This window comes from Neopsephotus bourkii, unplaced genomic scaffold, assembly GCF_033783945.1.
Source record: "Neopsephotus bourkii isolate Nb327-2 ecotype Australia unplaced genomic scaffold, CSIRO-AGI_Nbou_v1 NB_1541, whole genome shotgun sequence".
In the NCBI taxonomy this organism is placed as follows: Eukaryota; Metazoa; Chordata; class Aves; order Psittaciformes; family Psittacidae; genus Neopsephotus; species Neopsephotus bourkii.
Window position 1 is genome coordinate 515,900 of NW_026902017.1, and position 13,709 is coordinate 529,608.

At 38.6% G+C, this 13,709-nt stretch overlaps 1 protein-coding gene across 4 annotated transcripts in view; it reads left to right on the forward strand.

Moving 5' to 3' along the window:
- NFAT5 (nuclear factor of activated T cells 5) overlaps positions 1-13,481 on the forward strand; it is a 138,266-nt gene extending 124,785 nt beyond the window's left edge. For all 4 annotated transcript variants that reach the window (XM_061370382.1, XM_061370384.1, XM_061370383.1 and 1 more), the window contains 7 exons: positions 1,751-1,885; positions 2,059-2,111; positions 3,179-3,311; positions 3,859-3,936; positions 6,148-6,296; positions 6,834-9,270; positions 10,331-13,481. In XM_061370382.1, coding sequence (XP_061226366.1) covers positions 1,751-1,885; positions 2,059-2,111; positions 3,179-3,311; positions 3,859-3,936; positions 6,148-6,296; positions 6,834-9,270; positions 10,331-10,569 — 3,224 coding nt within the window. In that variant the 3' untranslated portion in view covers positions 10,570-13,481. The remainder of the gene's footprint in view (positions 1-1,750; positions 1,886-2,058; positions 2,112-3,178; positions 3,312-3,858; positions 3,937-6,147; positions 6,297-6,833; positions 9,271-10,330) is intronic.
- The last annotated feature ends 228 nt before the right edge of the window (positions 13,482-13,709 follow it).

Sequence of the window (13,709 nt, forward strand, 5' to 3'; positions counted from 1 at the left end):
TAAATCGCCATGAGTTTGCCCAGGAATTTTATAGCATCTCCGTTGCTGGACACCTAAAACAAAGAAACAAAATACTCTGGTTAGAATCATGTCTTTGAGTAATAGCGTGGGTAAAACTAATTGTGATGTGAAGGTTGAGAGGGGAATTCTTAAGGCTTTTCCATGGCTTCTGTGCTTCTGCTTCTTAACTTACACCAAAGTCACAGTGATTTCCAGCAGACCTTAGCCAACAAAACTGTGCCGGTATGTACATACTGGCTGATCCATATGGCATAAAATGTTGTTTATGAAGTTACTCATTTATATAAATCGTGTCCTCAGGCACATTACACCTGGTTTGTTTGCTACACACATCTTATTACAGATGTGTACTTTATTTTCTCATAATGAAGTTTACTTTATCACTCATCACAGCCTGCTTATATTGTGTGCTGTCACTAATACTGCTGTCAAAGCTGCATTACTGTTCTTGAAACCATAGGAAAGATGTTGAATAGATGCAGGCTCTTTATTTAAGGTCTGTGTTTTAAACAGGCTTTGTTCACTTGCTAGCAAACCTAAATCCAGTTACGCTTTTCAGACATTCATGTGTCTTTAGCATATTTAGTAGTTGTGTAATGGTTGCCTGGGAACCTGCTGCAACACTTGTAGAAAAAGCGTCTCTGAAAGGTCATCAGATAATTTGGAATGTTACAGTGTTATCTTCTATGTAGTAAGCCCACAGAATATTGTTAACACTAAAAGTAGGCCGTGTAAGTGCAAAGCACAAGTACAATCTTATGTTACTTGGATTTTGTGGTGAATAGAAAAGGTGGTTGAGAAACTTTTATTAGAAGCTGGAATTACTTTATAAAATATGAAATGTGACAAAGTACATAATTTTAAAATGTATGTCTATTTAAATTGCCTTTGGTGCTCATTTTCATTTAACACACGCGGCCTTTATGCTTTAAGAAGCATAGAAATAGTTTCAGCAAAGATACTGTGTTATTGCAAATCACCACCTGAATTGCTGTCTGAGAGGTGTAAGTTTCCAGGGGTGTGGAACTGTAAGCTGCATTCTCTTTGCTAGTTCATAGGACATAAATTACTATAATCCCCAACTACACAAACGTTACTCTTGCAAGGGTTTCTATTAACTGAAGTATATAATTCTAGAAAGTAATGGAATGGTTTGGGTTAGAAGGGACATTGAAGCTTACCTATTTCTGCCATGATCAGGGACGTCTTCCACTAGACCAGGTTGCTCAAAGGCCTTGGTTAGTTCTTGAACCAGCCAGGAAGCTACCTCATGTAAAAAAATAAACAAAGTTGAAAAAAATCCAGGAGAATTACTACTTGCACCCTTTTGCATAGGAGGACAAAATGAGCTTTATATTAAATGGGTAGATTTGAAGATGTGTTTGAGGTGTGTCTAAGGACTGATGCATTTGTTTATCGCTTTCTATGCCAGGAAATTACAGGACCAAAGTTTCTTGAACTTTAACACTGAAAGTTTCAGTTTTGAGGATTTAATAAATACAGGAGAAAAAGGAAAATATTATTAGTGGATCATTTCCCTAAGTGGGATTTTTGAGGCCTTTGCATTTAGTGAGGAGATAATAGAAATGGTTATTGTCTGAAAAGCTTTTTAAATTAGGGATATAGTAAAGGAAGAGCTGAGGAATTATTTCGTAATCCTGTAAGTAAAAGTTTTTTGTTTTGGATGTTGATATTTTCTTGATTTCAGACTATTTTTTTTCAATTGCAGCTCAACCAGCAGGAGTTCCAGAGATCCTAAAGAAAAGTCTGCACAGTTGTTCAGTGAAGGGTGAAGAGGAAGTTTTTCTGATTGGCAAGAACTTTCTAAAGGGAACAAAAGTGATTTTCCAAGAGAACATTTCTGGTTAGTGTGAAAGCAGTAACAGCTTGGGGTGCTGAAGAGGGCGTGCTGCTGGGGTTTACACTGAGTGATAAAGTTTAGTTGTAGAGAGCAAACTGACAGGCAGAATCAAAGACAGTAAAATAAATTTCTTTATATGGATGCACAATAAATTATGCTTTTTAATTTTCATTTAGATGACAATTCATGGAAGGCAGAGGCTGAAATAGACATGGAATTATTTCATCAGGTACTTCTGTGTTGTTATTACTATTATTGTATTTAAATAAGAAAAAATACTGTTTCCAAAGAAAAATTAAATAAGCCTTTCTTTTTTTCTGTGCATTTCTAGAAATAATACTCCTTTTCTTAAAATAGGTTCTATAGTGAATCTGGTTGAATATCACTGGTTTGGGTTTATACAAGTACAGTTGTTAGATTTCTAATTAAGAATTTCAATACCACAGTAGGAGTGTGGTATGTGGAGCAGGTGTTTGCCCTTACATACAGTTTAATTAAAAGGCCTAATCCAGTTTTTCCAGTAGCTTTCCTAAGGCCACGTTAGATTAGTACTGAGTGGAAATAGATGGTATACACCATAGTCTTTATAGCTGGCTTGATTTATGTTCCATTCTGAAATGTTTTACAAAATATTTCTTTCTTCTTTTTGCCACAACTGTCATTATGAACTATTGGACTGAAATTAGAGAAATTATTAGATATAAATGACATTTGACAAACTTCACCTTGCTCCCATCTCCGTAGGCAGTATTCCATGTGCACACTGATAGAAATGATTTCTCACTTCCAGTGCGTATTTGGGGAATAAAGATCCCTCATCGCCATTCCTGTTGGTGAATGACTGTAGGCCTATTTTTTGATGTCTGCTCTGTATTAAATCTGCTTAAATGTAACATGAAACTGCATCCCTGCATCCTCCGTCTTTTCACACTGAATACAGAGACCTGAGTCAGCAGAACATGAAGTGTCTGAATCCAGCAGAACTTGATGGGAAACTGACTGCAGTTCAATAAGGCATGTTAGGCATAAGCTTATGCTTAAAGTACTGGACTTTGTCTCTCCATTTGAATTGCAGGTCACCAATGAGCATCATATAGGCAGATTATTCAAATCTCGCTCCTAGCACTAGTCAGGTATCAGTTTACTTCACTGAAGGTGTAACTTGATCACATTTCCCCCACTGTCTTTGTTTTTTGGTGTTTTATCAGTCTGTTTCTCTGTGTTGATGGATATAATACAATTAAGGTGGTAAAGTTAGGCTTCTGATGTGATTTTAAAATTATTTTTGCATTGCAGAATCATCTTATTGTGAAGGTGCCCCCATATCATGACCAGCAAATAACCTCAGCTGTTTCTGTGGGAATATATGTTGTGACCAACGCTGGAAGATCACGTGATGTGCAGCCATTTACATACACTCCAGATACATGTATGTGAAATAAAAATCTGGAGGAAAAAAGGGGCAGTTTTACCTGAAAGCATTTTGGATTTGATTTCATAGCATTTAATCCATGCAACAGAAACGTTAAGTAATGTGGACCTTTTCAAGCTCATCTTGCTGGCAGTGTTTACTCTGTTAAATAATAAAATATAAAGGCTTGGCCTTTCTCATTTATGTGGCAGGTATCTCAAAATTTCAGCTGCATGGAGATAGCTGTTCTTATGAAGTAGCATCCATTTCTAGCCTAAGGTTCAGAATGAAGCTGAGCAGAAAAAAAGGAAACACATTACATTCACTGCAACAGATCCAAACAAAAAGTAGCACCAAGGTTTATCCTGAGGAAGGTTTAAGTTTGACCATATCAATGTATTTTTGTTTATTTATCTATATTACAATACACAGTCCAAAAGTTTGTTTGGGTTTCAAAGAACCTCAGTTTCTTTAGTATGTAAGTAACTGTTTTGGTTAGCTTGGTTTTTTTTGCTTATTTGCTGTTTTAACATAAGGAAGTTCTCAATGTGTTTTGTCTCAACAGCTGGTACTCTGAATGTTGATGTGAAAAAGGAAATCTCCAGCCCAGCCCAACATTGTTCTTTTGAGGAGGCTATAAAAGGTACTAAATTGATTCTTATCATTGTTGTTAATAATTTTAACTATAAATTCCTACTCAGATTTGGAGGAATGAATCAGATGTCCTGTGAAGATAAGTTTGTTCTTATAAAATTTGGCCACATTCTTACAGTGAGGTTAGTTTTCTGGTTCTGAATATTTTGCTTTGTAACAGTATTCTTTTACGTATATTTTAACATGAGCTAGTATAGAACAAAGCCTGCAAAAAATATTTTTCTTCTGTTTTTTGTTTATTTCACTTTTTATTGCTAAGGTTCTGAAGTCTAATCTTCATTTAATATGATTGCAAGTGAAGAATTAAAAAAGAAAGAAGCCAAAGATTTATAAACAAAGGATTTAGAAACGGTGAAGTGTTAATTTAAGCAAAACTAAAGGTAGTGGTGGGGAAGAACTGAATACTGAAAACATGAACATACCAACCGGTATTTTTTGGATGCTCTCCAGTGGTTTTATGAGATTGCTTTCAATGGGTCTAGTTAAGAATGCTAGTTCTGGCACTTTCAACTTGTTCCTTTCAGTGAATTGTTGTTGTTTTGTTTGGGGTTTTTTGCTTTTTTTATTTTTTTCCTTTTTTTTTTTTTTAATTTGTTTTCATTTTTTTTCTGACCATTCATGCCATGCAAAGTTTGTTGTTTTGTTCCAAGGGAGCAAGATTTAGGTTTGCCTGGTTTTTAAGTGTTCATTAAATTGGTGCTTTTGATAGTGAAATAAAGTAGAGGAAGGAAATGTTTCTTAGTTGACTGTTAAAACTATGGTAGTATACAAAGATTAATGGAAATTTCCATAGCCTGCTCTGTTGAAAGCAGATTGAAAGTAAGTAAATTAGCAATGTGATCACAAGTTTGATAGGAATACATAGCTTCAGGTTAAAATTATGAAGCTCAAATTTGAAGGTAATAGCTTGGTCTTGGCAGGGGATGTATTTATAAGTTGACTTTACAACTTGTTAGGGAGGATAATACAAGATATGATGAGTTTAAACCTGCAGAGAATGTTTGACGGAGAAATATGCAAAAATATTTAGGGCAGTGAAACAAGCTGATAAAAGAACTGTTAAGACCTCTAGTAGCAAGATCAAAAAGATGAGGAAAATAACTTATTTTTATATCAGGGCAAGCTTGACATCCAACTAATTTAGCATGGAGGCTTAACAAGGGAGGATATCAACTGCAGTGGGAGAACATCTGCTGTTCATAAAATGTGCTATTTCTATTGCTTCGTGTCCTCCATTTAATTTATGTGATAAATCTTGATTTACTTTCTTGTGTGGGTTTTATGCTAGGCAGCTCATTTTGATGGACTCATTCCTGTACCTGTTCTGCTCTAGGCTGATCATGAACCAGATAGTTCATGATCAAAACCAGATCAGTTTTGCCTGCTTCATGTGCTTTGTCTCTGATTATGCCCCAGATAAAGGTGGGGATCCAGTGGGATGCTTTATGTTAAAGATTAGTCCTCTAATGTATTTACAGTTATATGGAACTATAATTTTTACGTGCTTTCCCATTGGTTTGTTTTAAGCTCAATTTGAGCAGTATTTGACATCAAGAAAGTTAATTTTATTTACAGCAAAGATCTCAGCTTATGTATTTTTTTAAATGTGGATCAGGAAAAATCAGAATTTAAAAGATCTAATTCATTTTAAGAAGCCACCTTTCTGCATTAAAAAAAATTGAAGAAACTAATCACTATAAAGGCAGAATTACAACTGGCTCTTGCTACAGAGCTGACGTGCAGGTTTATCAAGGTTTGCTTGGTTATTCCTTTAACAGAATAAAAATACAGTCTGAATGCTTTGAGCACTCTGTTCTCATAGTTATCTGAAAACAGACGTTTTTTCAAAATGAAATAGAGAATTTGCACAGTTAAAGTGCAGTAAAGTTTAGAATGAGAATTTGTGGAAAGATATCTTAAGCTTCTATGTTTGTAGTTCAGGCAGTTGGTAGATGGCTCCTCTTGGTCCAGAAATGTACAAAATGGAAGAAAATCAAAACTATGACATTTTTGTTAGTCTTAAAAGTAACCTTTGAAGGTTGTGATACCTCTTCGTGCTAGCATCTTGTATCAGGGTGAGAGCTCTTGTGGTAAGGCTGAAAAGTGAAATGGCGAGCAGGCCACTACTAGAAATCCACCCTCTGTATAATGGGTGTTAACTTTCCATTGCCCTTCCTTTGTTTTTATGTGTAACCTGCAGCAGTGAAAGCCACTGGTTGCAACCTGGAGAAGGTCAACATTCTTCCTAGTGCCTTGATAACTCCGCTTATGCCAACCAGTATGATTAAGAATGAAGATGTGGCTCCAATGGAAGTAAGTGCAGAAAAAAGATCTCCCCCTGTCTTCAAGGTAAGTTTGATTGTGATCTGAAGGCTGTAGCTTTAATAGTTACATCTACCCATCAGTCCAAGTTCTAATAGTGGAGAAGTGTAACACACAGGGAAAACGTCAGGTCTTGAGATTGGTCTGGACAAAACACACAATCTCACTGAGCATGATTACATAATTATTTAATAATAAATATCTATAATAATTTTCTCTGAAAGTAACTTACCTTGTTTCACTCTCAATTCCAGTGTTGATTGGTTAATGATACTATGATTTATTTTGTTTTTTTGTCCCTTTACACAGAACTAGTAAATCACTGTAAGAATACTGTTTTAATCACTTTTTAGCTTTGCTTTTGTGAAATTGTACCTTAATTTCTTCCTTAAAGTAGCATTTCCGCTGCTAGTCATTTGCTTATTTGTTTGGTTATGTATGGAGAGATGGATACATAGCCATCAAATCTTCCATCTGATCTGGCTTGAAGACTGTGATTGGTGGAAATTTTATAAGCATAACCCAAGTAAGCTTATGAATTGCTTAATGTCTGGCTCTTTTCAGGCTTCAAGTGTGGTTGGACCAACTCAACAAACATTGGAAAACAGTATGTCTGGCATATCAACTTCTGCTTCCCATTTACCTTCTGAAAATGAAAACCAGCAACAAATACAGCCGAAGGTGTATAGTCCAGAGACACTAACTACTATCCAAACACAGGACATTTCCCAGCCTGGTAGCTTTTCAGCAGTCTCAACTCCAGGTCAGCTGCAGAACAGTGATGCATTATTGCAGCAAGCTGCACAGTTCCAAACAAGAGATGCCCAAGCCAGGGAAGTCTTGCAGTCAGATGGCACGGTAGTCACTTTGTCACAGTTAGCTGATCCATCACAACAACAACAGTCTGCACTCTCAGAACCAGCACAGGCATTGCAGCAACAGATTTCATCAAGTATTTTCTCATCAGCAAGTGGTGTGAGTCAGTTACAGAACACTATCCAGCAACTGCAAGCTGGAAATTTTCCAACAAACACTGCCACTGGCAGCAACAGAAATGTTGACTTGGTGCAGCAGGTATTGGAAGCTCAACAGCAATTATCTTCTGTTTTATTTTCTGGTTCAGACAGCAGTGAGGATGTTCAAGATCAGCTAAATGCCGATATCTTTCAGCAAGTTAGCCAGATACAAAATAGTGTAAATCCTGGCATATTTTCCTCATCAGACACAGCTGTCCATTCCAGACCAGAGAACCTTTTGCCTGGACGAGCTGAAAACGTTCACTCACAGCCTGAAAATGCATTGTCCAGTCAACAGCAACAACAACAGCAGCAGCAGCAGCAGGCTATGGAGACTTCTGCAGCAATGGTGATAGGAATCCAACAAAACATTTGCCAGGCTGCCACACAGATGCAGTCTGATTTGTTCTCCTCCACAACATCAGGGAATGGAGCCCTGCAACAGTCACCTGTTTACCAGCAGCCTTCCCACATAATGAGTGGGTTATCAACAAGTGAAGACATGCAAATGCAGTGTGAATTGTTCTCTTCATCTCCTGGTGTTTCTGGAAGTGAGACTACTCCTGCTGCTCAGCAACAGGTCTCCAACAATGGACCTGCTATGTTTCAGACCTCAAATTCTGCAGATGGAGAAGAAGCCTCAGGACAGAATAAACAGATGCAAAGCACCGTATTTCAGACCATGGTTCAAATGCAGCATAGTGGAGAAAGTCAATCTCAAGTTAATCTCTTTTCATCTACTAAAAACATGATGGCTGTTCAGGCAAGTGGAACTCAACAACAAGGAAGTGGGCTGTTCCAGCAGGGCGGAGAAATCATGTCTATTCAGTCAGGAAGCTTTATGCAGCAGTCTCCACATTCACAAGCTCAGCTTTTTCACTCTCAGAATCCTATTGGTGATACTCAGAATATATCACAAGAAACACAAGGCTCTATTTTCCACAGTCCAAATTCCATTGTCCACAACCAGACCAGTGCCAATTCCTCAGACCAACTGCAGCCTCCAATGTTCCACTCACAGAACACCATGGGTGTATTGCAGAGTTCTTCAGTTCCTCAAGACCAGCAGTCAGCCAACATGTTCCTTTCCCAGAGTTCAATGAGCAATGCTGCAACTCAGGAAGACCAGATGTCATTCTTTACAAGCCCAAATTCCATTTCTCCTCTTCAGACAGCAACAAACACTGAACAGCAGACTTCTTTCCAGCAGCAGACACAGATATCTCATATCCAGAGTACTATGCTTCCCCAGGAACAGGCCCAGACTCAGCCTGCTCAGCAAGGTTTGTTTCAGTCTCAAGTGTCACTAGGCTCCATGCAGTCCAGCTCAATTCCTCAGAACCAGCAAGGAGCTATCTTCCAGCCTCAGCATTCAATAGTTGCTATTCAGAGTAGTCCTCCATCCCAAGAACAGCAGCAACAACAACAGCAGAATATGATGTTCAGTAATCAAAATGCAATGAGTACAATTGCTTCTCAAAAGCAGAACATGATTTTCAATCCAAACCAAAACCCGGTTACCAATCAGGATCAACAAGGCCAGTCCATTTTCCATCCACAGACTAACATGGCGTCAATGAACCAGGAGCAGCAGCCCATGCAATTCCAGAGTCAGAGTACCGTATCTTCTCTTCAGACTCCTGGATCCAGCCAGGCTGAAGCACAGCAGCCAACCATCTTCCATAATTCACCCCAGATTCAGTTGGTCCAAGGATCACCAAGTTCTCAAGAGCAACAAGTCACCCTCTTCATCTCTTCAGCTTCCATGTCTGCCTTGCAGAATACTATGAGCCAGCAAGAGCTGCAGCAGTCTCCTATGTATTCGTCTCAAAACAGCATGGCAGGAATGCAGGGAACTGCTTCTCCTCCACAGCAACAAGCTTCTTTATTCCACAATGCAGCAGGAGGTGCTATCAATCAGCTGCAGAATTCTCCTGCTTCATCTCAGCAAACATCAGGAATATTCCTGTTTGGCATTCAAAACAGTAAGTGACAGATGCCTGATTCTAAGTTTACAATTCAGAGGAGATACTGATTGGTTTCTGCAGGACAGTGATAACTCAATTCTAAGGTATTCAAAAAAATTAAAATATTCTGGAATGAGTAACATAGCGCCTCAATTGAGAATATACATACTCAACAGGGTGCTCTGAATGTTGCTTAGCTTAAATACCCGTTGGTTGTCTTACATTTAGGATTAACATATGACAAAACATCTTACATGTGTGTGTATATATATACAGAAATAAATATATGATATATTCTAGAAATATTATTAATAACTCTATACAAATATTTACATAAAATACATCTACACATGTGTTAAACGGTTATGCCTTCTTAAGGCAGCTCCACTGGTGTTTCTCTTGGTGCATTATGTTTCCACAGTTCACACAATGGTTTTTTGGAGAAGGCTCTGGGGAGACTTCAGAGCATTTCCTAGTGCCTAAAAGGGTTGACAGGAAATCTGGAGAGAGGTTTTGGACAAAAACCTAGAGGGACAGGACAAAGGGAAGGGCTTTAACCTGCTGAAAGGGGAATTGAGATGAGCTCTGAGGCAGAAGCTCTCCCCTGTGAGGTGCTGAGGCGCTGGCACAGGGTGCCCAGAGAAGCTGTGGCTGCCCCGTCCCTGGCAGTGTTCAAGGCCAGGTTGGACACAGGGGCTTGAAGCAAGCTGCTCTACTGGAAGGTGTTCCTGCCCGTGGCAGGGGTTGGAACTGGATGAGCTTTAAGGTCCCTTCCAACCCAAACCAGGCTGTGATTGTATGATACAACACTTGTCCTCTGCTGTGTGTTTTGTTTTTCTTCTAGATAAGTGTTCTCCTCTGGGCTGTTAATAGTGTTTGGTTATAATAGAGTATCCATATATGCAATCTCTAGACCTCGAACCACTGCTCACACCCTGAGGTAGTGGAGTAGGGGGGGCTGTGTGAACAAAAGTGCACATAACTTTCTAGATAGATAATATGTGAAGAAGTTGGCTGGTTCACTGCATGTATTAACCCAATTTAAATGGTCCCTTGTCTTTCATTTACTGTTTAACAGACTGTGGCCAGCTGCTGACTTCTGGACCAGCGACATTGCCCAATGAGTTGATGGCTATAAGTCAGCCAGGTCAGCCACAGAGCGAGGGACAAGCAGCCGTGCCAACGCTTCTTTCCCAGCAGATGCCTGAGACATCTCCACTACCTTCAGCTATGGCAGCCAACCAGAATATTGAGAAAATAGATGATCTGCTCGTGTCATTGCAAAACCAGGGGAACAATATGGCTGGCTCCTTTTAACTGGTAAATAAGTGATGTGTTTGGGTTTCTGGGCTCTTTGTTGCCACACAGGCTTTTGTTCAGTAAGTCTTTACTTTGAAATGTATCACCATGCCTTATGAAATGTATCACCAGCTAAAATACCAGTTAAGATGAATTAAGAATATAGTACTGGTGGCTAAAATGAAGGGTTAATTTATAACAGTCAGAGGTCAGGACTTAGATTGAAATAGATGGTTGAGATTGGTTATCATTGTTCAGTTGCTGTATGTTTTGTCATCTGCTGTTAGGGTGTAATACTTTATTAGGTAGGAAGGAGAGCAGATCACTGACATCTTGTCAGATAAAAGTGTTATGAAATACAACCATAGTTAAAAACTTAAGGCTTATTGAATAAATAACAGCTCAAGTCTGTACTATTCTGAAGTTGCTCCCCGGGTTCCAGTAACATATGTGAAAACAAGTTTTGGTAGAACATAGCATCTCTTGAGAGTGCACAGCATGCTGAGTCTTTGTGAAAACGCCATCAGCTGTTACTAGGAAACAGTCCGCTTTTAGAAGGTGCCTTTTTCAGAGAGGTGAAAGAGGCTTTGACTACAAATGAGTACCAAGAACCAGGACGTCTCTGGAATATAGTATCGTCCACAGTGTGTAACTTGGCTCTAGTTAACTGTGTGACTGTCCTAAATTCCCTGTAAGTTTTGCTTAAGCAATACACTTCATTTTCTAATCTGAATTGTTTTGTATACGAAGTTACAAACTGTGGAAGGCAAGTAATGCTACCCTGTGAAAGAGTGCTGCATTCTGTTAGTTATATGTCTGCTGGTGAACAGCACTTCCAATATGAAGAAACTAAACTGAATTAAGGGTATGGCTTTTGTTATTTTTTAACTGTTTTGCTTGCTTGTTTTTTCCTGCAGAAATTCTGTGAAGAAAAAAGTGATGATTTTGCAGATCCTCTCAGACCTTCCAGCTCTGGATTAGTTTGTGTGGAACTGATTGCTTTTGTCAAAGAGTAGCCCGCCTTTTTAAAGAGCACACACATGGCCAATTGCAGCATCTAGCACCTAAGGCTATGACCATAGTGTTTGGGATTTGTAGTGCCAATAATGCTGAAAAGCTATGCTTTGTTTTACTAGGGCATGGGATTGTACTATTACCAGATTCCTAAACCTCATTAACAGTGGGGTGCTCTTTGAATTTAAAGCATATCTGATCAGCTATTATTGCTGGTAGAAGGTAACACATGTCACCACGTTTACTATTGTTTCCTCTTCTTCCTTCTTTACATCTCCTCTTTTGACTAGGAAAGCTTGTGAAGCAGAAACGTCAAATGCCTGTGCCATGAACCACAACTCATAGCTGTCAGTCAGCGAAGGGGATCATGTTTTAGAGTTGTGTGGGAGAGCTAATAACTGCAATTTGCTAATTGCAGTAGGCAGCAATGACAAATATTGATAACTGTAATCAGCAAGCGGAGAAATTGTTCGCTTCTGTAGATAGCCAGAGGGGGGTGCTTTCCATCTGCAGATGCGATTAACGGTTCTCCATGCCTCTTATGTGTAACTTGTACATGGAGCAAGGGTTTGATGGCTCTAACAAAATGAAGGAATGAAGAACTTTCAGTTTTGCTCTTAAAATCTTATCCTCTCAAATACCTTGCAAAGAGCATTCTGCCTGGCTGAGGAAAGAACTCTGTTTCTGACGGGGTGGGTTAGAACTCTGTAAAGCTGCATTAACTATTCTCAGACCAGTCTTCTCCCTTCTGTTCTTTTCATGGTTTTCCTTCTCTCTTCCCAAGTTTCATATTGTGTTTTAAAAAAAGACGTAAATATCCTACTGGTTTTAAATACCAGAAGTGGCTTTTAGGAATCCATTACATTAAATTGCTTAGTCAGCGAAAGCTTTGACAAATAATCAAGGATTAAAGAGAGAGGAATTTCTCCACCACCTTCTAAATGCAGAAGCCCCCCTTAACCAGGGTTTTTCCAGCTGTTATTGATGTGAATCTTCAGCTTGACTTTACTCCAAGTAGGGGACAAATTACATCATTTTTAAGCATTCTGGAAAATTTCACTTCATCCAGAGCTGTTGCATCTTTGTAGTATATTGAGCTCAATGCAGTTTTGAAGTGATTTTTTTTTTTTCCCACCTACCAGCAGTCCCCCAAGTCTAGTTTCTAGATTGTCATGTTTCAATTTAGAAAGAAAGCATTGACGGATGTTACAGAATGTAAGAAAAACCCACTTCAGACCATGCAGTTTTATTGTGAGGCGTGTGCATTTTTTGGGTGCTCCAACTATCCAAACAGTTTTGTGAATGTTCACTACAGCCTCATTCAGATCTTTGTTTCTTCTTCAGCACGTAGAAAGCTGTTGCTGCCTTTAGAGCCAGACAGCTGTCATGTATGGCGATTATGCCTTGGTAGAGTGTAGTTGGGATCATGTCATTTTACACTTTTGTTACTTTAAATAACAAAGACTAGTCTGTAAATGGTTTTTTAAGTTAGTCTGTTTACTGTGTGTTTTTTCCCTTAACTCGTGTGCTTAGTTGAGCCATGTAGAGTTTTTGTTTGTTTAATGGATTTTCCCGTTTGTCAGTCTCTCCTACCGTTCACTTTCTCTTTCTGTCTCTCTCTTTCTCTCTCTCATTGAGAGGCATTGAATTACGTTTTCAGTAGTAAGGCTTCTTGCCGATATGAAGGGAACTTTTCAGAAAGAGACCTGCTCTGGGTCATTTAATTTTGAATACAGTTTTCAATCGTTCAAGTTTTGGATGGTTTATATCTAATGTGTGTTTCATTTTTTTGGAAAGCTATATTTTGTATTTAGGAAATGGTATACTATTTTGCTATTTGTACTGAGTGAGTACATTGGCATAAATATAAAAATTTATATATATACATATATATAAAATATTCTTTTTGCCACACATTTTTGTGGTAAATTTGTGAGTTTGTCTGATGTTCTACCACAACGTGGCGTCTGATAACAGTGGGGTGGGATGGGGTTTGTTATGTCTTTATTGAGTATTTAAGTACTTTTTGCAACATAAATAACTTGTTCATCTCTCGCCATTCCATCAGGCATTTTATTGTTCCAGCTGGCTATGAGAAGCTTCCCTATATGTTTTGATGTGTCTGTCACTCAGCAATACAATCT